Source organism: Cupressus sempervirens, chromosome 10 (genome assembly GCF_028749045.1).
Source record: "Cupressus sempervirens isolate cs-2001-9-10 chromosome 10, ASM2874904v1, whole genome shotgun sequence".
Classification (NCBI taxonomy): Eukaryota; Viridiplantae; Streptophyta; class Pinopsida; order Cupressales; family Cupressaceae; genus Cupressus; species Cupressus sempervirens.
This window is the reverse complement of record NC_143127.1, coordinates 18,404,607-18,431,725: the sequence shown is the minus strand read 5'-3', so window position 1 is coordinate 18,431,725 and position 27,119 is coordinate 18,404,607. Positions and strand designations below refer to the sequence as shown.

The window sequence follows — 27,119 nt, the reverse complement described above, 5'->3', positions numbered from 1 at the left end:
TTAGTATAAACTAAGTCACTCGGTTAACACTGAGTAGCTTGGTTAATACTAGACTCGCATCACATCAACTATGAACTCGGTAAGCACTGCATAACTCGGTTTACACTGATAAACCTTTGCATACACTGAGATGCTCAATTTATACTACTAATCAACAACTTTGTAGTAACTGCTCAATGCAAACTGAAATCTACCCAAGGGAATCGATAGCAACTGTAGAACTCGGTAGCAATTGAAATGTTTGGTTTACATTGTTAACTGCTCGGTAGATACTTACAGTCTGAATAACTGTATGTCACTAATAACAAACATGACTGGAGTGTCAACAAGTATATCCCTTTTGTGCTCTCTATATATTATGTGATTATTTTCCTTGGGGGCATTTCATAGTGGAACCATCTATAAGTGGATGTATGTATACCTTGTTATAATCATTGCTCTTGTTAAAGTGTTAGTAATGACTTTAACATGGGGCATACACTCTGATCACTTTTTGTACACACATACTTACTTGATATCTTATAAATGTACTTGTGAATCCCTTTATGGATTATACACAATCCTAAAGAATGGATTCTCTGTGCACACCTTTGATTTATTTGAGGAAGTGAGCATCCTTAAGAATGTCTCTCTCTTTCTTTTGCACTTTCAATATACTAAATCCCATACACGAGTATTGCATTAAAATACATACACTAAATCCCATACATAGGTAAGACATTCAAATATATATGCTAAGTCCCATACACAAGTAACACATTTTTTTTTGTGTGATTCACAATGAGATGAATATTTCACATTGGATGAATTAATCACAACCCTTCTTTCTCATCTTCTCTTAGTCAATGATTTCTCTCTTATTATGATATTGGAGCTAGCAATGACTCAATCCCTTGGTGGCTTGATCAATTCTTTGTCTCCTTGATTATGATAGGATTGTCTCATGTCTTATTCTGTACTTTACCAAGAGTTTGGGTTGAGCCAATACTCTCACTAAAGTGGGGGCTAGATTTACCATCTTAAATTGGAAGCATTCAATTCAATGATGGTTTAACACTATTAAGTGATATTTAACGATGGGCTTGCATTCAATTCACATTCATACCTCTTTTCATTCTTCCAAGATGAAATTAGGGTAGGACCTAATAGATCCTCCTTGGTATTCCTATTTCATGTTGCAAATCTCAAGGTATTCTCTATCCACCTGGGTCATCACTCTTCTTCCTTTGGTCACTTAGAATCTCTTTTCCACACCGAAACTAAGTTTTTTCAAGAACTGTATCCAATTTCCCAAAAATAGGATTTTTTTTGGGACCTAGAGGGAATCCTGAGGGTTTATGGATTTGAGAATTAGGGACACAGTGCATCCCTAGTGATACAATGCATCCTTGATGACACAGTGCATCCTTGATCAGGACCCATTTTTGGGTCTCCTTCTCGGGTCCTATGTCAGGGTTGATCTGAGGCATTAATTTTGTGTTCAGTCAACTGAAAGTAGAAGTTTTATTCAAAGCCCTTTATAATCCCATCCATTTGCCTCATTTTGTATCCACCCAAAAGCCATATCCATGATCTCTTCATCATTAGACACAAGAAGTCAAGCAATTAAGCATCCAAGCCATCTTCAAGTATATTCGAGGAGATCCTTTTGCAAGCCATTGGAGAAGATATTTCTTGCATTCAAGGTGCTTTCAAAGAGCTTCAAGGAACTCATTTGGGGGCTTCATCATCTCTTCCATGTTCATGCCACACCCTTTCAAAATGTATCTTCCTTCATCAATGATAGTGGATCTTGTCATCAAGGGAGGGCTTCTACATTCACATCCTCTTGATCCATTCAATTGATAATGTGAGCATATTGCATTTGATTTGAGATATCCTACTATTGTAAGGTGAACTCTTGTGTTTACTTTACATTTCTAACATTTCAATTATTCAATTTCAAGGTTAATTACTAAATTGGGGTTTGACTAAGGAAAACCCCTCATTAATAAAACACAAGAAGTTTTCTTGAATGTTGTGGATTTCAGAAGGAAAAATAGAGCATATATTTAGATACCCTTCTCAAAGAACTTCGAAGATTTAGAAATTTTTATATAATTGGACACTTCAGATCAGGGATGCAACGACCATGACAAATCGACCCTCCTCCTCTAGATTGACTCTACTCTTCGAGATTGACTTTGGTCAAGAGCCTTACTTGATTTATGGGTTTTAGAGATCTCACTTTTTTTAGTGTATAATAAAATTTTATGATTTTGTTTGGAGTTGCTTAGAAATCAAAAAATCAAATTCAATAATCCATCTCACTTTTTTAGGTAAGTCATTTAATTATTTTCTTCATTTCAGCACATCTATTTTTCATTGCGACAATCTTAATTGAATTTCTAATGAAGGGTGCTACCCTTAATACCATAAACACATATCAAAAATAGAGAAACACCAACAATTTCCAAGAACATAAAATGAGCTTCTTATTATCTCCAAAAGTATGGAATCATGCATATTTTAGAAATGAAACATGTGAAACTACATGGACCTTTTTCTTATAATATTTTGTAAGACAGAGCCACAAACAACCACCCTGAATTGCCTTACACAACCCTAACGACCTTCCTTATACATGCAATTTTCTACTGCCTAGGAAAATTCTAAAATTTAGCCCTAACCCTTAAGGTTGACCAACCCTTAATTATTTTTTATTTTTCACATTTTATTACATAAAGTCGACTCAAAATAATTTTAAATTATAATTTTAGGTAGTCTAGCTTTTGGAGGTCATAACTTTTTAACTATTGCTCCAATTGGCTATTATAATCACTTTTTAGAAACAAAATCTACCGATCTACATTGCTTTGACTGCATAAGCATCATTAGTTGGGGTTCAACCTCATTTCAAAGCTTCTAAAGCCTTCAAAATTGAGCTCAACGATTTTGTACCAAAAATTTCCAATAATTTCACCAATACACATAGTATAGTGATGAAACTCAACTATCAAGCTAATATAGCTAAGATGAACCTCCACCTATAAAATTAGAACATTATGAACTTGTATGAACGACTTAATAAATATAGTAAGTGGAACTACAAATAACAACTTTGCATTGAAACAACCTGTATTAAAAAAGACAAAAATATAAATATTTTTGGGCGATGCAAGATTGCCCATACACCTAGGATGCTCCCGCATCATATGGCTATTGTGGATATTGTGGATGTGATCTTTTATGTTAGATGATCCAAACAAAGCACAATTTGAGTTTCTTGATCATGTTGAGCTTCAAAGGAATTATTTTGGCAAGTGGCAAATCAAACAGTTCACTTGATTTGGATATGTTATCCTAAAGTTTGATCTTCACAATTGCTCGAGAATTTAGACAATGGGTCTATTTGTTTCTTTATGAATCTCTATCAAGGTTAGGACCTTCTAACAAGGGTTCAAGGTCTCCTAACATGACCCTGTCCTCTAATAAGGACTATTGTATTGCATGCATTGTAGTTGGATCCTAATAGGTGCACATCCCTTCACAAGGAACTTATATATTAGTACACTATCTTGTGGGTGTCATCCCCACTAGGGTTTTCCCTCTAATCAAGGGATCTCCTAGATAACAAATTATTGTGTTCTGGTATATGATTTTCTCTTGTTGTGCATCATTATTTTAATTGTTGGAATTGAGATTTATAAGTTTGGATTAATGTTTAATTTGTCACAATTGATTCACCCCCTAAAAATAAGGGTTGACCTCGATTTAAAGCAAGATTGAAAAAAGGACCCATATTTGAATTTAGATGAACCCATTAAGCGTTGTATGGGGCTTACAATAGAGAATGCACTAAAGTGGACACAAAATAATCCTTAAATTATACCCAAATTAGTTGCTTACAATTCATGACAATACAAAGGTAATAATGTTTGAGGTGAAAAAAATGGTTGATGTTTGAAAGAAACAATTGAAAGCGAGAAAGAGGAGACAATTAGATGCAAATGCAATCTATTAATATCATACAACATAGAAAAAAATAAAATAAAATAAATAAATGATTAGACAATTTAAGAACATGAACATGAATACAGTATTCATATTTAAGATGATGGAGTTATGGACTTTTTATACAAGCTACAACTACTTGGAAGGAGAGTCTGTATTACAAGTTGTTTCTGGATTCCATTGCATAAGTGTTGTTGCATAAAAAATACTTACGTGATTAAATCTAAAAAGAACTTACAATACTTGAAAAGAGTAGATGACTAGATCATAAAAGTTGGTTCATTCTAGGTTTCCTCAAGTTGTAAATGCTTTAACAAGTACTATTTTAACATGCTAAATATTGTAACTTTTACCAACTATTTTATCTTATCTTTCGTTTTGAATTAAAAGTAGCCAAAACTAGGGGGCTGGCCCTTAACAGTCAAACTGGTCGACTACTAGCAGATTACCAACAACCAAAATAACCCCCTACCACTTAGAAAATGAAAACACATAGTTCACACACATACTAAAAGAGTATCAACACGCTTGACATACAAACTACTTGTATTAAAACTAGAAAAGCTACATAAATACAAAAACAAAGGCATAACAAACTTAAACCCAGCTAAGTTCGACAACCAATAGATAAACAACATAAAAAACCAGAAGGAGAAAGCCATTAAGGCTTCTTAGCCTCTTTCCTCCCTAGGAAGATGTTTGCCCAATCTTCCGCAAGGAAGTCAAATAGTAATTTGGAGTCCTCCTTTGGCAAATCTCCCTCCATATCTTTAAGTAGGCGAAGTGTGGTGGCAGCTGCATGTGTCACTTTGACATTGAACTTTGTCAAAAGATGCATCCTTTCTTCCAGCGTATGAATTCTTTGCCACACCTCGTCTCCAACCATCTTCTTAATCTCCATGTTGACCTCTTGCATGTCGTTAGGAATGATGTCCGCCTGCACCAAAGTGACATCCTATACATTCAGGGGGTTAGCGTTATCCTTGGGAGAAACCTTAACATGGGAGGAAATTGTTATGGGGGAGGGCACTCTATCCACCATATCAGGGAATTGGTCTCGGGTTAAACCCACACACCCCCAACCCAATGGTGGCCGAAACATGCAACACCTCTTTCTTCTCCTTCATCCCTCCTCCCAAGCCAGACCATGAGGAATCCGAAACCTCCTCTTCCTCCTCCATTCTCCCCTCCCCAAAATTTGATGCCTTCTCTTTCATCCTTCGTTTGGGACGATCCGTGTCCTCCGAATCCGAATCCTCCTCTTGCGAGGCCCCAACTTTCAACTTCCTCTTAGCATTGGACTTAGCTAACCTCCCCGACCTTCTCCTACCCCCTCTCCTCTCCTCCTTCGACTCCTCTGGTTCCTTCTCTTTCCCTTTATCCTGTCTCCCTTTCTTTCCCGAGGGGATGGGCTTCAATTCAACAAGGGACTCGCTAGGTGAAGGCTGTTATTGTAAGTTGTTTCTAAGTTGTTGTACCACTTTTAAGAAATGTAATATTAGTTACATAATAGATGTAAAGTTATATATTTTGCAACCTTGAAAGTTGCTAATAAATTTACTATAATATACTTTGAGAGTTTGTTGCCCCTCTCCAACTCTACTTTTTTACATCATTTTAATTTAAAAATGAAAAAATTCAAAGAAAAATAATAAAATATTAAGGCGCTTGAATCTTCAAAATAATCCAAAAAGGCCAAGGTAATTTTTAATGAATAAAAATGCTTTTAAGAGGGCAACAAAAGAGTCGTAGTACATTTCTCTCTACAACTACTTGCAACCATGGTTATTATCTAGTTTGACCGTGATCCGAATAATAACTTTTATACACTTTAAGCCGGTGCAATAAAAAAATGTATAGTTGATTGAGTGACGGCGAAGGTTGTCCATCACATTAATATATTACTTTTATCCAGATTAATTCACAATATATTTTTCTCAATTTCCAGGAATTTAATGAATATCCCGCACTTTTTTTTTTTTTAATGAACTGTGAAAATACGTCTGTTAATCAATGCATATTTATTTCCAATAAATTGCAACCTTGGAGAAAAGAAGGTGGGAGATCATCAAAGTCAATATGCTGATCTTTCTCACTAGTACCGAGTGTTTGTTTGTTTAATCACTAGTACCGAGTGTTTGTTTAATTTCTGAAGTGACATGCTTTGACTAAAGCAGGTTCTAGTCTTCAATGTGAATATGGGCCGTTTATGGTTTTGCTCATGCTTCTGCTTTTTAGACCACCATCTTCCTTTGTCAGGCTCTGCAGCCTTTAATCAGTTCTCTGGTGCAAAGATTTGTGCTTTACCGGGATAAGGATTATGCCTCCGATTTTCTCAAATCACTATGTACTGTATTCAAATGCACAAATCCACTGTGCCCATCCACAAGTATGTTTTTGTTGTTATACTTCATCTACCAATACTCAAAAAAGGCCATGAAACCCAACTCCTTTCTATTCTCTCGGAATGAAATGGATGAATGGTATTTTGAAACCATCTTTGGCGTTGTCTTTCTCGACACTATTATAATCACTGCATATGCCAATGTTTGATTCTGATCAATTCATTCAGATGTTCCATCTCCACGGCAACACCAATCCGTAGAATTCAGTTCAATTGAACGCACTGAATTCGAATGCAATCTCTCGATCTGCCTCAATGTCATCAACTAGACCCGCTACTCAGCCACTTGCCCATCAGCAATCAGATCCTCCGATACCATCCAAATCTTCTACTATTGTTATAGCACATTCTTCTTTCCCGTCTTCTCCTGCACCTTCAAATTCATCAGCACCTGCACAGAGCGTTGCGTTGCCTTCCCCGATTGTGACACCCACTCCACCTTCAATTAGGCCCATTTCACCCTCTGTTAGACCCACTTCTTCTGCCTTTCCTCTTCCTGTATTGATACCTTCCACCTCTTCTCCTCCACCCAGTCCCTCAAAAGCTTCCCCTCCCGCCTCTGATCTCAAGTCTCCGTCCCCTTCACAGCCTTCCGCAAATGTTCCTTCTGGACATTCTTCCTCACCACCGCCGTCAAATGATATCCCTTCTCCCCATTCTTCATTTCCACCACTGCCAATTGCAGTGCCATCTTCGCATCGACCCCTCGTATCTCCAGCTGCAAGCTTCCCATCACTAGCCCCTCATCTAAACACAAAACCCAATTACCCACCTGATCCAAACTCTGGTGTTTCGTCGATAACCTCTCACTCCGCCCCATCTATTCCTAATCCCTTTGTTCACCATCCCTCTCCCACCGAATCTTTTCCCCCTTTTTCCAAGTCACCTTCAGGCGTTTTGTCTCCTTCACAATCGTCTTTGCCAGTTACTAGGCCTTCAGCAGGATCTGTATTAGCAAAACATAAGTACAAACATGGCGCCGTTTCTCCCCAAGTCATTTTTGGAACAGTAGTTGGTGGGTTAATTTTTCTTTCCGTAGTTGGCTTTCTTATTTGGTTTTCAAAGAAGAGGAGGAGAGTTCACCATGGGGAAAACTACTTTGGACCCTATACTGGAAGCTTCTCCTACAAACCAGGTCTCTTTCAATTATTTTAACATTAGCTTTGAAAAACATTTAGCTCTGTTTTTTCGTTGTCATGAATTCTGGTTTTTGGTGGTTTGGTCATGTTCAAGAGATTTATTTGGAATTTTAACGAATTAAAAAAGAAGCGTGATATCTGAGCACAGACTGGAGCACATGAACAGTGTAATATCATTTTATACGTTTAAGAATAGGCTGGGATCGGATCAGTATTGTGCTGCATTTTGTCCCTCAGATTTACCCCTTCATTCTCTGCAACTCATAAAACAGCTACAACTGCGAATAGCGAATACAAATAATTCATTGCAACTTTTTTGAATGTATAAATTATTGGACATAAAAGTATAATAACGTTCTTATTGTATTGGCTCGTTTATACACACTTCGCAGGTAAATTGAATAATTCTCAGAGCTGGCCAAGGTCTGACTTCTCTCCATCATCAGTTCAATCTCCAATCGGGCCCTTCACACCCCGCCCTCCTCCCATCCAAGTTTGTGAAAATGACCACAATGATAATTATGTTTCTCAGAAAGGAGATTTGCTTGGAGCCCTGCGGCCCATGAATGAAACACCTAGGCACGGGTGGGGCAATTTGAGATCTATGTTTACATATGAGCAATTGGCAGTAGCAACAAACGGGTTTTCTAAAGAAAATTTACTGGGAGAGGGTGGGTTTGGCTGTGTTTATAAAGGGTGCTTGCAGGATGGACGAGTTGTTGCAGTTAAGCAGCTCAAAGTCGGAGGTAGGCAAGGAGAACGTGAATTTCAAGCCGAGGTCGAAATTATTGGTAGGGTTCATCATCGGCATTTGGTTTCTCTAGTGGGTTATTGCGTGGCAGGCAGTCAGCGGCTTCTTATCTATGATTATGTTCCAAATGGCAACCTTGAACAACATCTCCACGGTATAGTTGGCATTGCTTCAAGCTTGGATCCCTAAAATTTGATGGCTTGTGTACCCGCGTGTTTTTATATTCTGCATTTTTACTCTTCTTCTAACTTTATAGGAAAAGGAAGAGCTATGCTGGATTGGGCAACTAGAGTCAAGATTGCTTTAGGAGCTGCCCGGGGATTGGCTTATCTCCATGAAGATTGTAAGAAATTTCTTTAGTCTATTTTCTACTTGATTAGGGTATCTAAATCGTCAGTAAGTAATATATAGTTATTTACTGATCAAACAAAAAGAAAGGGCTACATAGAAGTAAATTGAAAAGTAAGTGGGCAGAATCTGTAAATGATAGATAGAAATGAGTTTGGAAGTAGTCAGGCGGCGGAAGATAGTAGATAGAAATAAATTAAAAAGTTTAAGGAAAATGGTAACAATGCCATTTTAAATTTTTTAGCCTGTGGGTATGTGCCTCTCCTATGTGAATGCTAAACAGACACTGAAATATACTCGGTAATAGGGTCATGTCAGTTGAAATCAAAGCCTAACGATCAGGCCTTTACTATTTCTGATATTTCGTTGGTTTCCAAATTTCAGATTTCTACATGGTGGTTATTTAAGTTTTGGCAGTGTCTTTGAACTTTTATTACACAAATTGTGTATTTGGACTTCAATTCTCTTACTGTTAAGAATCAGGAATTGTACGTCTGTTGTCAGATTTCGTATTTCAATTTTTTGGTGTCTATTTCAGTAATCATGTTCTCACCGTCTTTCCTCATTTTGGGTATTGGCTTTTGATCTCCAGCTTTTAATATACATGGTGAATTTGTCTCCTCAGATTTGTTGATGGCAAAACTTTGATTGTTATGGTGCTTAGCTTCTGGATTAGATTGTGTAGAGATTTTTACCATCAATGTTTCGAATCATACTATGTGATCCATCATCAGGATGGGAGAGCAAGAAATGTAAAACAATGTAAGTTGATGATGGATCATGTAGTGTGATCTGAAATGTTGATGGTAAAAATCTCTACACAATCTAATCCAGAAGCTAAGCACCATAACTATTATGGATTGTGGAAATCTGTTCTCATTAAAACTTTGATTGCCAATTTATGTTGTCAAATTGACAGTTCAACTTCTGCTGTCTCCTGTTTTTGATGGATAGACAACTAGTCGTCCTACCTCCACCTAGAACCCGAACTTGTTGTAATAGCTTACCCAAGAGCTATGTGACTGACTGAAATAACATTAGGCTTACCTAGGAGCTATGTGACTGACTGAAATAACATTAGGCTTTTCAATTGAAACCTATGTAGCGTATGATGAACAAGTTTGAACTCCGGATTCAGCAGGAACCTGGCTCTGTCTATGCCGTGCTTGTATCTTCACTTCTTATAGTCATCAAGGAAATTGTTGATTTGCTTGTCATCTAAGACCATCATTACAATCCTCAGCACCCTAATCCCAAGGTAACATTGTAATGTCCTCTTTTAAAAATAGGATTTAATAATCAACAATAATAATTAAATTAAAATATTAAATAATAAAAAATAAAATTTAAATTATAAACATAGAAGGAAGAAAATTAAATGTAATCATAACTAAAATTTAGCTGTATACTAATGAATAGTCAAAAGGCATGAGATGAAAAATTGCAAGTCCCTCATATATGAGTTATAGAAGGGAGAAGAGAGCTTAATTTGAAAGGGGGAGAGGAAGGAAGATAAAAGGGAAGAGGTGAATCAAGAAATAATAAATAGAGAAGAAAATAAGGAATTTTATTCCTTCTAAGACATAAGTTATGAAGGGTGATGACTCTTTCAAAGGGTTGTAATCATGAGAGATTATGACTCTTCCAAGGGATAGAAACGATAAGGGTTATGACTCTTTTTGAGGGTGGTAATTGTGAAAGGCTATGAGCATTGCGAAGGGGCAGACATGATGAAGAGATGCGACCTCTCCCTTATATTGGAAGATATAAAGGGAAAATGTGTCATTTGAGAAGGAGAGGCAAGAGAGATAAGTTGGGGAATAAATTTATTATTCACAAAGGACAGAGATGGAGGGTGGTGACTCAAATCTTATGAAAAGTGGCGACCCTTTCAACAATGAACTATAAAAGAGATCATTCCAATTATTCAAGGATGATTTATCAATCATACTAGAGCGCCCCAACACCAATGAAGAGATAAAAAAAGTTTGTGCTGGAAAAATTTAAAGCGGTCATGTGGACAAAACAAAGAGGGAAGAAAAAGGTCCACTATGTGAAAGAGTTCAATCCCATGTGGTGCCATGAGATTAAAGATTACCTACGTGTAGATACGAAAGATAAAAATAGGCTACTAGTGGCGTAGTTACGAACGAGATCCCATCATTTACGGTGTGGGACGGGGAGGTGAACGGTGCCCAAGGAGGATTGGGAAGAAAGAAAATGCATCTACTGCAGTAAAGGATGTGTCGAAACAGAATGACACTTCATCTTTAATTGTGCGACATAACAAGATATTTAAGAGCAGTCTGAGGATAATTTGAAGGAGGGCTAATTACACTAGATTTTTGAGGAAACAAGACTACATAAAACAACGAGCTTCTTAAAGAAGATTCATAATAGGCGGGATGACATTGAAAAGAACATGCAAAGGGTCCCATAGGCTGGTTGGTCTTGTAGATGTCATCAAAATACCTTCATTTATTCATTCACTCATGAACCCATCCAAACAAATCTTCCATCCATCATTAATCCCTCCAAAAATCAAGCAGACAATCAATCAACAAACCACTCTATCAAATCAGCATCCATTCAAATCACGAATATATCAAACTATCACAGTTCATTACACCATCATTCGGCAATCATTAATGAATTCATTCAGTTAATCAATCATTCAGATAGATATCAATCATTCAACAACAATCAAAATATCAAGCAGTCAGACACCGAACCAATCAGATCAGATTAACGACAATCTTACTCAGGTATAGAGTCTGAATAATATATCTGTAAATTGGCATGAATTTTCAGCTCTTCTATATATAGCCGATTGAGTTCTGTTTATGATTTCTTGCTTGTGTATAATGTGCATGAATATGGTATTATTATCAATTTTATGATTATTATGCGATAGTTTATTTGAAGAATACATGTAATAGTGTGCAACTCTGTATATGTTTGTTGTAATCAATCACCGTAGGGATAATAGGGGAATGCCGAGAGGGAGAAACTCTTATAAGGTCCTCTTCTAAGCATCCTAGTTGATGGTGGTGATAGACAGTCCCACGAGGCCGAGGGGGTGCAAGGAGTGTGAAAGATCCCCAATCCCAGTGACCTTGGAAATTGATGCTTGTTTCAAAATTCGAGACTTTGACCACAATTTTGTACCTCTGAATAGACTTTATAGAATTCTGATTTCTTTTTGGTTTCTTCTTGTTTTCTCGTTTTTAGGTGTTTTTGAAAATATATGCAAGTAAATGACAAATAACAAATAACTTCGAAGTAAGATTGATGAGCAACATTCATATATTGAAAACACTTAACAATCTGGGAATGGTTCAAATCGTACCAGGCATAATATTCAGATTTTTGTAGTCAAAGAAATAAATATATTAAATGGATTTGTTGCTATTTACAATAAATCTGACGCTAGCTGTAGAAGGGTTTTACAATCACAAAAGATGGAGAGCAGCTGTCACAAACCCCTGTATGATCTCCAAACTGCAAAACGTGGCTGCTAATAAAAAATGACGCTCACAATACAAGTCCGAGCTGCCTCTAGAAGAAATGCCCAAGCTGGAATAGGCTTGCCGCCTAATTGAATGTGATGTTCCCTTTTGATAAATGGTGCTATGAAAAATGTCAATCCTTGCCACGGAGAATAGTACCTTCCAACTCCAATACTGAATCACCAAATCCTTATTGAGGTTTGTGTCCCAACACTCCAGACTTAGGGTTTTCGTCCCAAGCCTCTGAATTGCCCCACTAGAGCAAATTTCCAATTTCACAAGTTTCAAATGTCAAAAGATACTCCAGAATTAGGTCTTCATCCCCTTGTAACTCCTCCCAAGTGCAAATCGAACCTTAAATGATAATTACACTTTGCACTTTATAATAAAATAACATTTTCCCAAATAAAGGCATCTAGGCTATAGGAAAAATATTACTTTATTAAAATGTCAACTCAAAGCGCCAAAAAAGTCTCTGGATAGTGAAAATACTCTATAATAATTCAAGACCTTTCCAACGAGCTATAACACAAGGGCACATATGACCAAACGAAGCCATATTCCCCTTATTACTCCGAAATGGCTATATAAATAGTCTATGCGTGAAAACCTAACCTGTTGGGAGCACGTGTAAACAATAAAACGTTAGTAGTGTGTGCATAAAACCATGTTGAAATCAAGAAAACTACTAACTAATATTGCATTTTAATACTAATGCAACTGATAAGAAAGAGTCCCCACACAATCTCAAAGTAGCTCAACAAGAGCGCCCATAAGAGGCCTTGTTGGTGTGCTTAAGTGTGAGGGATGTAGATGTGCTCTCCCAAGCACAATTGTGAATCCCAATGATATGAAAGATGCAATAATGAACATGCAACTAAGCTAAATGGTGAAGAATGCTTCAAGAGATGGCTATGGAAGCACCCATTCTTGAGAGCACTCAATGGATAATGGAAGTGGATGTAGAAAGCAAATCTAAGAGTGCAATACTATCATGAATAAGCAAAGCAATGCAAGAAGCAAACAACTACCAAAGGGTTAGTAGCAACATGCAAATTACTAAGAAAGCTCTAACTTTAAACTAGCATGATAACAATGCAAATGAGGGAGATGTAAAATGCTTGAGACAAGGGCTCTATTTATAGGCTTGATGGGGGCTTTGAGGAGGTGGCATCTATGTGGCATCCACATAGGAGCCACAAGGAAACACATGGGCTAAGGACAAGCCATGCAAAAGTCAAAAAGAGCCTTTATGGTTGAGAGGCTCAAGGTGTGCTCACACATTTGTGAGCAACCTTAGGGAAAGGAGTGGGGGACAAAGGTGTAAGAGTACCTTTTTGGAGAGATTAATGAGAGGAGGCTCCTTGAGCCTTATGTTGCTCACACGTGTGAGCAACCATTTAGTTGCTAAAGAGGTGATTAAAAGAGGTTTAGGATAATAAAGTGGGAGTAATTAATGGATAGGCTTAGAAGGATGAGGGTGATGGGTGTAGACTAGGTTTTAGGATGAGAGTAGGATTAAATTAAATAGGATTTAACTTAATCATAGGATTAAAGAATTTAATAAAGTGGAGGGAATTAAATAAATTAGAATTTATTTAAAAGGAGATCTATGGAGCACTATGCATTAAATTAATTTAATACATTAAAGGGAAAGTATTTAAATTAAATTTAAATACATTAGAAAAATGAATCTATTTAATTAAATAAGTAGAAAAATATGACAAATATAATTAATTAATAAATAAATAATTATAATGTCAAAGGAAATATTAAATGAATTAATATAGCATTTGGGATGATTTTAAGCATCTACATTTTGCCCCTCTTTGATGTGATGTTGAAACAACATTATATCAAAGAAAATAAAATATAGATTGCTTCAGAGAGGATAGGAGTCTTAGGAGTTGTGTCGTAGCGATGATAAGGGAGGAGGGTGCCCCGTCAAGGAAATGGGGTGAAAAATGAATATATTTTGCCCCATTTTCTTGGAAGGAAAAGGGAAGGAAAAAGGCTTAAAAGAAGGCCTTGCATGACTTGTTGCTAAGAGTTGAATGACATGGGGTAAATTGGATAATGATTAATTTAAATGCATCTTAACTACATGAATGCCTGGGATTCAGTTGTGTTCATACGGGAGAGCACACCCTAGTTTGATGTTGCAAGAGGAGTTATGCATCAAATGCTATAGTGGCATAGATGACAAGGTTCCTTTATGTGGACTAGACTCAAAAAAAAAATAGAGACTTTAGGAACATATATGTAGGTTTCATAGTCATGATGGAACAGATAACATATACGCATTGGAGAGGTTTGGGCACACCCAAAGTTTTGTTAGGAATCTTGGTGGAAAGTGTGCCAACCCGTTATCCCCAGTGAGCAATGCATAACCATAACTCAAAAACCAAGAGAGATGTGCTAAAGAATCATGAAATTATCTCATATCGCAAAATGATACGTGTAATCAGGTTAAGTCATTCAAATGATACCAAGATATTGAAGATTTAGGCACACTTGAGAAGGCTATCACTAATGCACAAAAATAAATTCAACAAAATAGACCTTATGATCAAGTAGTCATTCAGTCCACAGTGCTTGCCATGAACTTTATTTTGATGGTGAATTTGTAAAGCCTGTGTAGGAAGGATTCATCCTGTAAGGTAAAATTTGATTTTGATTGAATTGTATTGAAATGTTTGTGATTGTTCGCTAGCAATTTTGTAAAAAGGAACAAGGTTCTCAAAACATTTAGTCTTACTGTGAATTTGTGTAAGATTATTTGCAATCACTATTTTGATAAGCTCAGTTTGATGGGTTGAAGCTCAGCATCATGAGATTAGATGACGAACTAGAAGAATTTGGACAAGATGTGATTAGATGATGGAAGTACTTGATTGAATGAGCTGAATGATGTTGATGAGAAGAAAAAGGAGACTTAGATAAGATGTAAATTGAATTGTAGGAAATGATTGGAAGAAGGGAATTTGATTAGATTAGATGATAAATGAATTGATTGAATTAAATTGGAAGAAGTAAAAATTGATGGAAGGTGGAATATATTAGAACCAATGACAAGGGATAACCAAGGAATGATATATGGATGGGATATCTGAATGGTGGAACAATATGGGGGACCAAAGGGTCCAGTATAGGATAATGGGGAGCCAAGGACCATGTTTCAAAGGAGTGACCAAAAATGCCCCATACGAAGGATAGGAAAAATGGAAGGAAATATGGTGGGAAAAGATGTGTGGAAATGGAAAGATGGTGTGAAGGCTATTGTATGGAGGAAGGGAAGGCATGTGTATTTCCAAAGCATTTACGAACATTTTGTTTGTGGGCCTCTAGTATTGATCACGAGCATAGGCATGCAAGTGGAATGAATATGGGATATGGGAGGGAGGGTATGAATATGATATGGATAACGGTATGAAGGATATGGATAACATGTGGAACATGAAATGGAGGAAATGGATGGGATAATCAAGACCAAGGACATATGAAAGAAGGATGAAACTAGGTAGGATAATGTATAGATAATGAACAATGGATACGGAAAGTGAGCATGAATGGATGGAAGGAATAGGATAGTCAAGATCAAAGATGGACAAGGATGATGAATGGTAGATAGGAATATGGAAGATATACAAGGCAATGTGGTATGGATGGAGCTTGCCCCCAGTGTAGAGTGCAAGTGGAAGGATAAGTGAATGGTTGGATAAGTGGACTGGAAGATGGATTCATGGTAGGAAAATAAAGGGAGGACTCAAGCATCTAGATACATGGATGGTATCCCTTGATATTTATTTCTCTTGCTTTGTTATTTTCAAGGAACTTTTACTATTTTCGCATAGAGGTTGGTAGGATAGGAAACGAAGGATGAAATGGGTTGGAAAATGGAGGAAAATGACTTATGAAAAAGTTTGGATTCAGGGGGTGGAGTGGCTTTGAGGAAGGCATGGTTTATGGATGCTAGGTTGGAAGACTTGTAAATGAGTGGATGAAGGAGGTGGAAAGATAGTCATTGACACACACCTTGAAGGGTGATGGAAATGAGGAAATTTTAGAGGATATGTAGGAGAAAGTTTGAATTTTGGGATATAGGGACCCAGAATGGATGAAGGAGATGATGGATTCAGGATCGTGGATTTGTGTATATAAGGACCCAAAATCGATTTGGAAAATGGAAGTTTGGATGATTTATGAATGAGGGAAGCCTTTCGATTAGCGAAATTGGATGCCATTTTGAATCTTTCTTTCAGATTCATTGCTTCATTAAGTAGCTTTGGAATCCATATGATTTTTGCACTTTTTATTTTTAGCCTTTGTAGCCTTTTGATTTTGTTTTGGATCATATTTTTCTTATCTTGAACATGTCTTTTAGAGGGGACATGCTGATCCTTGGATTTTTGTACATTTTTAGCCTAATTCACTTTATCTTTGGCATCCAATTTTCTTCCATTGGCCATGGTACGACAACATGAGGAAAAATGGGATGGAGAGCTTATGATGGTGAACAGTGGAAGGAATTCAAGGATGTGTGCCTTTTTTGATCTTTATTAGGAGCACGAGGGAATGAAGTGGAATAATTGGATATGGTAGATGGATGTATGTAAGGACCCAAAATGGATGGAAAGGATGAAGGGTCTAGCTTTGGAACATAAGGACCCAAAATGGATGGAAATGAGGAAGGAATGGGAATATGGATATAAAGGCTCAAAATGCACTTGGAATATGGATGGTGGGAACATTTAGGTTTGACTGGAGGAATTTTGGATTTGGAAGGAGTCGACCCCATTAGCCCCATGCAGCATCAGTGTGATCGTGTCTTTATGGGTGTTTGTACCTCTTCCTCACTCGTCGTTCTTGGTTCGTCTACAGGAGACTTTGGTCCACCTTCTCAGTTGCCTGTCATCACACCCAGTCTGCATTAAGGGAGAGTTATGTTGTTGTTTTAATGCATCCGTGGTTCGATGGTTTGATAGTGTGAACTATGTATTCAATGGTTGATCCTATATACAAGGCGATTGCATTGGCTGGCTACCTATGCATTTCGGTGAGATGGATCATCTACCATATAGACATGCTCGGTTTGTGCCTTCTTCTTCCTTGGAAATGCTTCAGATCAGCAGTTTTCTTTCAGATGGCAGATTTTGTGGCTTCTTCATGCTTCAGTGATGCTCTTCATGATCGCTCTTTGTTCTTGTTTTAGGGGACATTCCCCTAGTTGGAGGCTTCTTCAGTTCTTCACTAGGTTCTTACCTCTTTTTGGGGGAGGGTTTTTCTCACGTGGTTTTCTCTCTTTCCCCATTTATAGAGGTTGCATCTTTTGCATTTGTACATGGGTACCTAACATGGCCTCGTTGCCAGGACCCATCCTGCATTTCTTAGTTTTGTGAGCTTAAGGCATTTCTCTAAGTTGCACTTAAGGGGGGGTGTTAGAGTAAATAATTAATAATTAATTATTTATTCTATTTACTTAAGCTTACTTAGGTTAATGCATTTATTTATTAGTTGTAGACTAGGAGTTTGTTATAAGTTGTTGACAATACGGGAGTTTGTTCTCTCCGAAGTCATACTTATCCTCTCACATTGTTCGAGGACTTTCTACCTTATGTGGATGTATGCTTAGTTGTCACACTTATCTCGTAGCATCTCCTAGCTTGTTATAGGAGATTCCTGGAGCTCTTTATATTCGGGCTCCCTCATTGTATCTCACACATCACTTCTTGCATATTGTAAATACATATTTTTCTTGTGTTTGCATATTTTCTCTCTCATGTCCATTTAGGATTTTTTCTTTGCTCCACGCTCTTCTCTCCTTGGCTTCTCTTTGATAGATTTTCGCATGCAGGTGATCTTGGGCGTCTTCGGAGTTGGATTTCATCATGACAAGGAGAAGCATGCGAAAACCTGTCAAGGAGAAGCCAAGGAGAGAAGAGCGTGGAGCAAGGGAAAAACCCTAAACGGACATGAGAGAGAGAATATGCAAACACAAGAAAAATGTGTATTTACAATGAAAATGCCATGAAAATACAATGAGGGAGCCCGCTTATAAAGAGCTCAAGTGTAATGACCCTGCTCAAATCCAACCTTAAAATGCTGATTGAAGGCTCGAAGAATTTTGTCAAAAACTTTGCATACAAGGGGTCATATGACTGATATAACTTTTCAGATTGCTGCAATAACTCTTGTTTCGATTTGCATCAAAGAGAATGCTTACAAAAGACTCCAGATTGTCTAAACAATGACCTAACATGAATGTGCAACTAAATTTTGGCAATATTCAATACAAATGTGACTTAAACTACTTGCAATATGCAGTTACAACAATTAGTAATTATGACAAATACTTTGGATGCAACCTAGGATGGCATTAATGCACTTACAACCAAGTGGCATTAATATAAACACTTAGTATGCAAAATTATAACATTATTTATGCCAAAAAGAGAACTTACAGCCAATTGACATTTTGTCAAACAATTGGCATGCAAACTAATAAGCTGATTATCAAACTCTAAGTTTGCGATCTAGATAGTCTAAAAATTATAGTGCTCTTTCAATTGCAAAATCCTAGCCTTCCTTTGATACCAATAATGCCAAATGGCAAACAAAGACTAGTACTATATGAAAATAGTGAAGTGCTGAAGCTATAATTTGTACTCAGCTGAAAACCTACTTTTCTCAAAAAATATGCCAAATAAGAAGTGAAGAACCTGATTGTAGATGGCTGTAATAATTTTCTTCAATGCTGCCCCTTCTGCTTTGCTTTTTTTTCGATCTACTTTTTCCATTTGCTTTTTTCGGATTTGCTTTTTTTCGTTTTGCTTTTTCGAACTGCTTTTTTGGATTGCTTTTTTCGGAGTTGCTTTTTCGGATTGCTTTTTTCGGCCTGCTTTTTTTTTCGGTTCTGCTTTTTCAGTGTGCTTTTTTTGGACTGCTTTAAAATGACTTCCTGTAATTTCGGACCTGCTAGAAATGACCTCCAATAAGTTCGGCCTTGCTAAAAATGCCTCCTGAAATGTTGAAATGCTGAAAATGGCCTTAGGCCCAATGATGCCCTAGCTGAAGTGACTGAAGTATCACCTCCAAATGTGCAACCCTTCAGAAGATATTTCACTTCCTCAGTTATGCAAATCCAAGGGAGTTTTCGTTCCCAAAGATCAACTGACTATCTGAAACCACTTGGCTCCACAATAGACTATGTGACTGAATCACAATTTGATGTCAAGAGAGAAATAAACAACTGGATGATTAGAATGAAGCCCGGGGTGCCTATTTATTCTTTTTTCTCCACTTTCTCTAGAAGTTTTTAGAACATTATTTTATTTTATCTATTAAGTGACTTTATAAAATATTTTATAATTCAAGTCACTTTATTAAATTAATTAAATATAAAGTTACTTTTTAATATTTATTTATTTGATAACTTTATAAATAATTAACTTAATACGACTTATTTATTTAATTAAAATAATTAATTAGTCATCCTCATAAAATATTCATTATTTTGGATAACCTAATTAATTAAATTAATTAAATCAAATTGCTTCCAAAATGGGGACATGACAGTCCGCCCTTCCTGAAATTGCTTGTCCCCAAGCAATGGCTGAACAATAAACCAATCAGTCCGCTTGGATCCCAAATGTCGTCATGAACTATATTACTGTCAATTAACACAGGCTCCTGTAATATCCTATGCAATATAACCAAGAGGAATCCATAATCAAACTGACAATTACAGCTCAACCAAACTCCAAAATCACAACTACCACAATCAGAAACCCACGAGACACAAACTCTTAGAAAATGAAAACCCAAGTAAAGTGGACAAATCAAATTGCCAACATAGTAAATACCATCAACGCATCCCACTGGCCTATACGGAATGTACAATCCAACTCTACAACAATGGTGAACGCTCCCGAATGAAATTGTACCAAGTATGGAGAATCCACACACTGTACAACTCCTGCAGTCAACGCAACTTTGCAGATCATCGGCCACTGTCTCATAACCATAACTCCTATGCACTGCTGATGGTGAAAAAACATCACAAGATAAATAGCAAGAAATGGAACCCAAACCAAATTTGCCTACCATCAACTCCTCAACACAAGGATCAAATGCTAACTGATGTACATACCCTGCAGTAGAATGTTGATAAAAAGAACCAACCTCAGTCAACAACTCACCATGAACAAGTGATACAACCCATTGTAACTGATCACCAGCTAAGTCAGGAGATGTCATAGCCAAAGGAGTAGAATCAATAACAACAACCGCTGAATAATCACTCCCAAACTCCTGCTCTTAAGTCGTATTATCAAGCTGTCAACCGTAGAACCTATTGCCATGTCATGCCCTTCATAACTCTCATCTCGAGGCGTCAAACTGTCCCATAACTGATGACAAGCACTAGGAACCAAAGTACATCTCTGTATCATCATCTCATCAACATGGTCATCAAAGGTAAATTGATGAGCATACCTTACAGTGTAATGCCGATAGAATGCGCCAATCTCAGTCAGTGGCTCAGACTGCAATCCAGATGAAATTAACTGCAATCGATCATTAACCATGTTGGAACTGACTACTACCTCCGAAGATATCACCAAGGGAGTAGTATTACTAGCAGGAACCATGCCAATTGCCGGCTCACCAACATCACACATGATCTTTGATACAACATCTCTAGTCTTCGTGCCATCAGTACTAGAGGCCACCACCATGTCAGGCATATCACAACAATCAGCTGCAGCACCTAATTCAACTGAACCTGTCTCTAGTGGGAACGAACCCGATATGCCAATGTTAGTATCAAGGATGGATGCATCCCCATCTCCACTGTCTTTGACAATCTTGACCATGGACATTCTCGGATCACCAGACACCACAGCTTGTGACTGTACAGAATCTGGTAAAAACTACAGTCACTCTAACTCCATGGTCACCTTAGCCAAATGAAACTATGACTCCTCGAAAGCCAATTGTGTACTCTCAAGAATCTCAGAATTTACCTCGAGCTGTTGAGTAACCTCACTCACCTCATCTTCCTTGGCCAATAATGCATCGTATGCTGTACTTCCCCACTCCATAAGATAATCTCTATCGGCTACCAACTGCATATAATTCTGTCTCAGAATCCAAATAGCCTCCCATAATGTGTGGATCTCTGTCAAGGAAAGATAATTGCCTCCCTGCTCATCACTAGTAGGAGAATCTCATCCATAAACTGCTAACAACTGACGAGTAGCATCGAAATGCTGGCAAGCGATAGCAATGTCTCCTTCACTAACTCTCAACTGACTAGACACATGATGGCACTGGCTAGACTGTCTCCTACAAACCTCCTCCGACGCACTGTCTAAAGGATTATCCTTAAAGTTACTGGTCTCTAGAGTATTACCATCCATATCTTGCGAATCAACTCCAAAGCTCATATCAACATACGGAGTATCAAAGTCTGTAGCATTGCTGTCCAACTCCTCTGTACCAAAAGAAACTGTCAAGGAAACTAAGTCTTCAAAACTACCCACTGCATCCTCCTGGATGTCATCAATGCCAATATGAGCCTGGGACTCATCTGTACACACTGCCAAATATGAAAGATCATCAACACATTCCAGCAAGAATGGTGGACTGGATATATGAACAAAGCCCATCATCGGTGTATAAAAACTAATACCAACATCGAACAAGCTGCTGGCACAAGAAAAGACAACACCGTGCAATCTGCTAATCAAATCCATGATAGCACCCAAACAATCACTGCTACCAAAAAGTGTTAAAGATCTCCAGTCAACTAAATCCCAAATGCCAATATAACAATCTGGAGTCCATATCCGTAAACTAGAATCAGTTGGTAACTCAAGCAAACTCCTCACCTGAGTAATATGACCAATACTAACTAACTCCACATACCTGTCTGACGTTGTCCCTGTATCCTGGATGTGAATGCAAGATGAACTCACAACATTATCAACGACCACATATGATTTACATACTGCAGAAAACTGAGTATTAGGAGTGCAAGATGAAACTAAACTCAACTCCATGCCATGCTTATCCCCATGTCTCTCCTAGTCCTGTAATGCCAATGGAGTATTCACCAAAGAGGCTCGAGTGTCCTAAAGCTCGCGAGAAAGCCTGTCAACTTCCTCCTTCTTCCTCCTCAAGGCATCTGGATAGTCTCCGACAGGGCTAAGAAGATGGCCACGATTTGATAGAAGATGTAAATAACTCAACTTCATCGTTCCCGTTCCTTCCCTAATCACCTGTAAGTCAACACAAGAACAACCTGTTGTGACTCCTTTCTGTCTCTCCTGCAGTTGAATCATCCAAATGTGATTCTCAATCAATCCATGCATCTTGTCATGATGAGATAAAGCCGCGACAATATCCTTGTCCCTTGTCTTCAGCTGGCTTGCCAAACCAAGTGAAGAGCTACTAGCCTCAAACATGACAGTATCCCCAACTACTGTAACTTCATCCAGCCCAATTGTACTGTAATCACTATCTGTGTCAATCACGCAATCGGTGTGCTTGTGATATCACCTTCTAATGCAACTGGCTCAACCTGCTCAATATTTGTAACCCCTTCTGCTTGTGAAGATGATGCAGATAAACCATTACTTGAAAATGTGCTAATGTCTCGATGGGGACACAACCCAAGAACAGAATGGACACAATAGAAAAGGGAAATTGTATTAACTGAAAAATAAGCTAGTACATTCAGTATAGAGAAAATAAGGTCCTAGTAAGTGAACAATGTTTAGTGAAATTCAAAATTGGGAGTTACCATGATGAAGTTCTCTGTGATGTTATTCTGATGGATGTTTGCCATCTATTGTTGGGTAGACCATGGCAGTTTGATAGACATGCAGTACATGATGGACATGCAAACACATACTCTCTGACAAAGGATGGAGTTTGCCACAAATTGAAGCCCATGAAAAAGGAAGGTGAAAAGGTATGTAGCAGTGCTAGGATTTGTCTTGTTGATGAAAGGAAGTTTTTACATGGCATGAAACATCAGCATATGTGCTATGCTTTGATTCCTAGGAAAGATAAAGAAGGTAGTAGTGAAATACCACTTGAAGTTTCAGATTTACTAGGGGAATTTGGAGATATTATCTCTGATAATGTTCCAGATGGATTGCCACTAGTAAGGCAAATTAGTCATCGGATAGATTTGATTCCAGGAGCTAGTTTGCCTAACAAGGCTGCTCACAGGATGACTCCTACTGAAACAAAGGAGCTAAATAGACAGGTTCAGGAGCTGTTGAGGAAGGGCTTGATTCGAGAGAGCCTAAGTCCATGTGCAGTACCTGCAGTACTCGCACCAAAGAAGGATGGAGAGTGGAGGATGTGTACAGATTCTCGAGCTATAAATAGGATAACCATCAAGTACCAGTTTCCTTTGCCAAGGATGGATGATCTTATGGATTGCTTGAGTGGAGCTCAGTACTTCACAAAGATAGATCTCAAGAGTGGCTATCATCAGATACGGATTCGAGAAAGAGATGAGTGGAAAACAGCCTTCAAGACCAAGGAGGGTCTTTATGAGTGGTTAGTCATGCCCTTTGGATTGACGAACGCCCCAAGCACCTTCATGCGGCTCATGAATGAGGCACTTAAGAAGTTCTTGGGAAAATTTGTTATTGTCTATTTGGATGATATTTTAATTTTCAGCAAGACTTTGGAAGAACATTTACTGCATATTCGTAGTGTCCTTGAAAGGCTAAGGGAAGAGAAACTGTTAATTAATCTGAAGAAGTGTATCTTTGCAAAAAGGGAGTTAGTCTATTTGGAGTTTGTTATATCACCCGAAGGTCTCAAAATGGATCCAGAGAAGTTAAAAGCCATCTTGGAATGGCCTACTCCAAGGTTTGCTACTGAGGTAAGATCATTTCATGGTCTTGTTAGTTTTTACAGAAAGTTTATTAAGAATTTCAGTGGCATATGTGCACCCCTAACTGATACAATAAGAGGGGATAGAAAAGAGTTCAAATGGACTGCAACAGCTGCGAGAAGTTTTGAATTGCTGAAGAAGGTAACAGAACAACCTGTGTTGGCACTTCCAGATTTTAGAAAGGTTTTCCAGGTGGATTGTGATGCCAGTGGCAGTGCTATTGGGGCTGTATTAAGCCAAGAAGGTAAGCCTATTGCATATTTTAGTGAAAAATTGAATGATGCAAAGAAGAAGTATTCTGTTTATGATCAAGAGTTCTATGCAATAGTTCAGGCTTTAAAGAAATGGAGGCATTATTTATTGCCAAAGGAATTTGTTTTGTATACTGATCATCAGGCATTACAGTACCTAAATAGCCAAGGTAAATTGAATCAGAGGCATATGAAGTGGGTAGAGTTCTTGCAGAGCTATACATTTTTGTTGAAGCATAAAAGTGGAAAATCTAACAGGGTTGCAGATGCACTAAGTAGGAGACAGTTGTTGCTTACAGTAATGCAGGTTGAAGTAGTTGGGTTTGATGAACTCAAGAAATTGTACCTCGAAGATCCTGATTTTGCTGAAGCATGAAAAGCTTGTAAAGAACCTGTTGCTGTAGATAGAACCAAGCGGTTAGACTATTTGATTCAGGATGGCATGTTGTTCAAGGGTAGTCAATTGTGCATTCCAAGGAGTTCCATGAGGGAAAATCTGATTAAGGAGAAACACAGTGGAGGGATGGCAGGACATTTTGGTCGAGATAAGACCATTGCCATTCTTAGAGAACATTATTTTTGGCCTCAAATTTCACAGGATGTGAAGAAGTTTGTACAGAGTTGCCAGGTTTGTCAAGTTGCCAAGGGGTTTAGTCACAATACTGGCCTATATCAGCCATTGCTTGTTCCATCAAGGCCATGGGAGGACATAAGTATGGATTTTGTTCTTGGATTGCCAAGGACACAAAGGGGTAATGACTCAGTATTCATGGTGGTTGATAGGTTCTCCAAAATGGCACATTTTATTCCATGCCACAAAACTCATGATGCTGTCCATATTGCAGACTTGTTTTTCAAAGAGGTGGTAAGACTACATGGTCTTCCAAGGAGCATAGTTTTTGACAGAGATACTAAATTTGTGGGGTATTTCTGGAGGACATTGTGGAAAAAGTTAAGAACCGACTTGAAATTCAGTTCCACGCATCACCCACAAATGGATGGTCAAACAGAAGTGGTAAATAGAAGTTTGGGCAATTTGTTGAGATGTTTAGTTGGGGATAAGCCCAAGGGATGGGATTTGATTCTACCACAAGCAGAGTTTTCTTACAATAACTCTATAAATAGGAGTACTGGAAAATCACCATTCCAAATTGTATATGGGAATAGCCCAAGGACTGCACCAGAATTGAGGAAGATAGAGCAAGGGGAGAGGACAAGTGCTGAAGCGGAAGAATTTGCTGGACATATCAAGCGTCTACATGAGGAGGTTCAAGCACACATTACCAAGATGAATCAAGAGTATAAAGTTAGGGCTGATCAAAGGAGAAGACATAAGGAATTCCAAGTAGGGGATCTAGTCATGTTGCACTTACGAAAAGAAAGATTTCCAGCCGGTACTTACAACAAGCTGAAAATGAAGAAATTTGGCCCCCTGCAAAATTTTGAAGAAACATGACTAAGGAAATGCATATGAAGTGGAGCTGCCAGATGGTATTCACATTTCTCCCATTTTCAACATTGCAGATTTAACAGAGTATCATGATGATGGTGCAGATGAGGAGCTGGTATTAGAGCCATGTCCAATTCCTACTTCTAAGAAGGAGGAGATAGAAGACATTCTAGATCATCGTGTGGGTAGGAGTACCAGAAACAGACAGTATGAAGAGTATTTGGTCAAATGGAAAGGACGACCGATCGAGGACTCAACTTGGATTTCAGCAGCTGAGGTTTCCCATTTGGGATTTCCTCTACCATTCATAAAGTGACAGGGTCACTTTTCAATCTACCCTGGGTGTCTGATGCAGGAGCATCCAGAGGTATAAGGGCAATCCTGTGTCACCCAAAAAAAATGTACTTAGACTTAGTTTCTGTTTCATGTGTTTTCATTTTTGGACACCCATTTGGGTCAAATAAAGGTTCCAACTCTCACAGTTCCACTATCAGTGTGCTAGAAAATCCCGAAAAAATAGGAGCATGTAATTGCGCCATCATTTTGGTAAACTAGAAGGTGTGAATTGGCCAGATGAATGTAATTGTGATTTAGAACATTCCAGAAAAAGAATCAAGTCAAAAGGCCCCACGGTTTGAAAGTTATTGCAATTTTTAGGGTTTTGGAGACTTCCTAAGAATGCTTCAAAGTCAAATTAGGGGCATTAAATGACCTCGGAAAGGGCCGAAAAATGGGGGACGAGCGAAGCTGTTCATAGGGCTATAGAGCGCTTCGAGAGCTTTCCGAAAATGTAAATGGTTCGTCAATCGGAGCTACGGTTCAAAATTTATGCCTCCCGGAAGTTCGGTTACCGTTGGGACACAACCCAAGAACAGAATGGACACAACAGAAAAGGGAAATTGTATTAACTGAAAAATAAGCTAGTACATTCAGTACAGAGAAAATAAACTTCAAAACATGCCCTAAGGCTTACAATAGCATAAATGTGGAGATAATTTCTCCTTTCAGTACCTCCTCTCAAACTCCACTCCGAACTGCCTTTTACAATGCCAGGAATCTCCTTAAATAAACCCCGGAGGGTTAAGGACTAGGAGCACATTCTAGAAAGTGCTAGTAGGCATCCACCGACCAAATAGAAGGTTCCAGAAGCTGCGTTAGAAGTCGACGCAAATCTAGAAGAATCCAGAAACGGTAACCGAACTTCCGGGAGGCATAACTTTTGAACCGTAGCTCCGATTGACGAACCGTTTATATTTTCGGAAAGCTATCGAAGCGCTCTATAGCCCTATGGACAAGCTTTGCTTGTCCCCCATCTTTCGGCCCTTTTTGAGGTCATTTAATGCCCATAACTTGACTT

General features: G+C 38.1%; 1 protein-coding gene across 1 annotated transcript in view; it reads left to right on the top strand.

The window, feature by feature from the left end:
- Positions 1–6,042: 6,042 nt before the first annotated feature.
- Positions 6,043–27,119, top strand: part of LOC149532354 (proline-rich receptor-like protein kinase PERK15) — a 66,252-nt gene continuing 45,175 nt past the window's right edge. Inside the window, exons 1-3 of the mRNA XM_089807836.1 lie at positions 6,043–7,532; positions 7,929–8,441; positions 8,544–8,630. Coding sequence (XP_089663962.1) covers positions 6,653–7,532; positions 7,929–8,441; positions 8,544–8,630 — 1,480 coding nt within the window. The 5' untranslated portion in view covers positions 6,043–6,652. The remainder of the gene's footprint in view (positions 7,533–7,928; positions 8,442–8,543; positions 8,631–27,119) is intronic.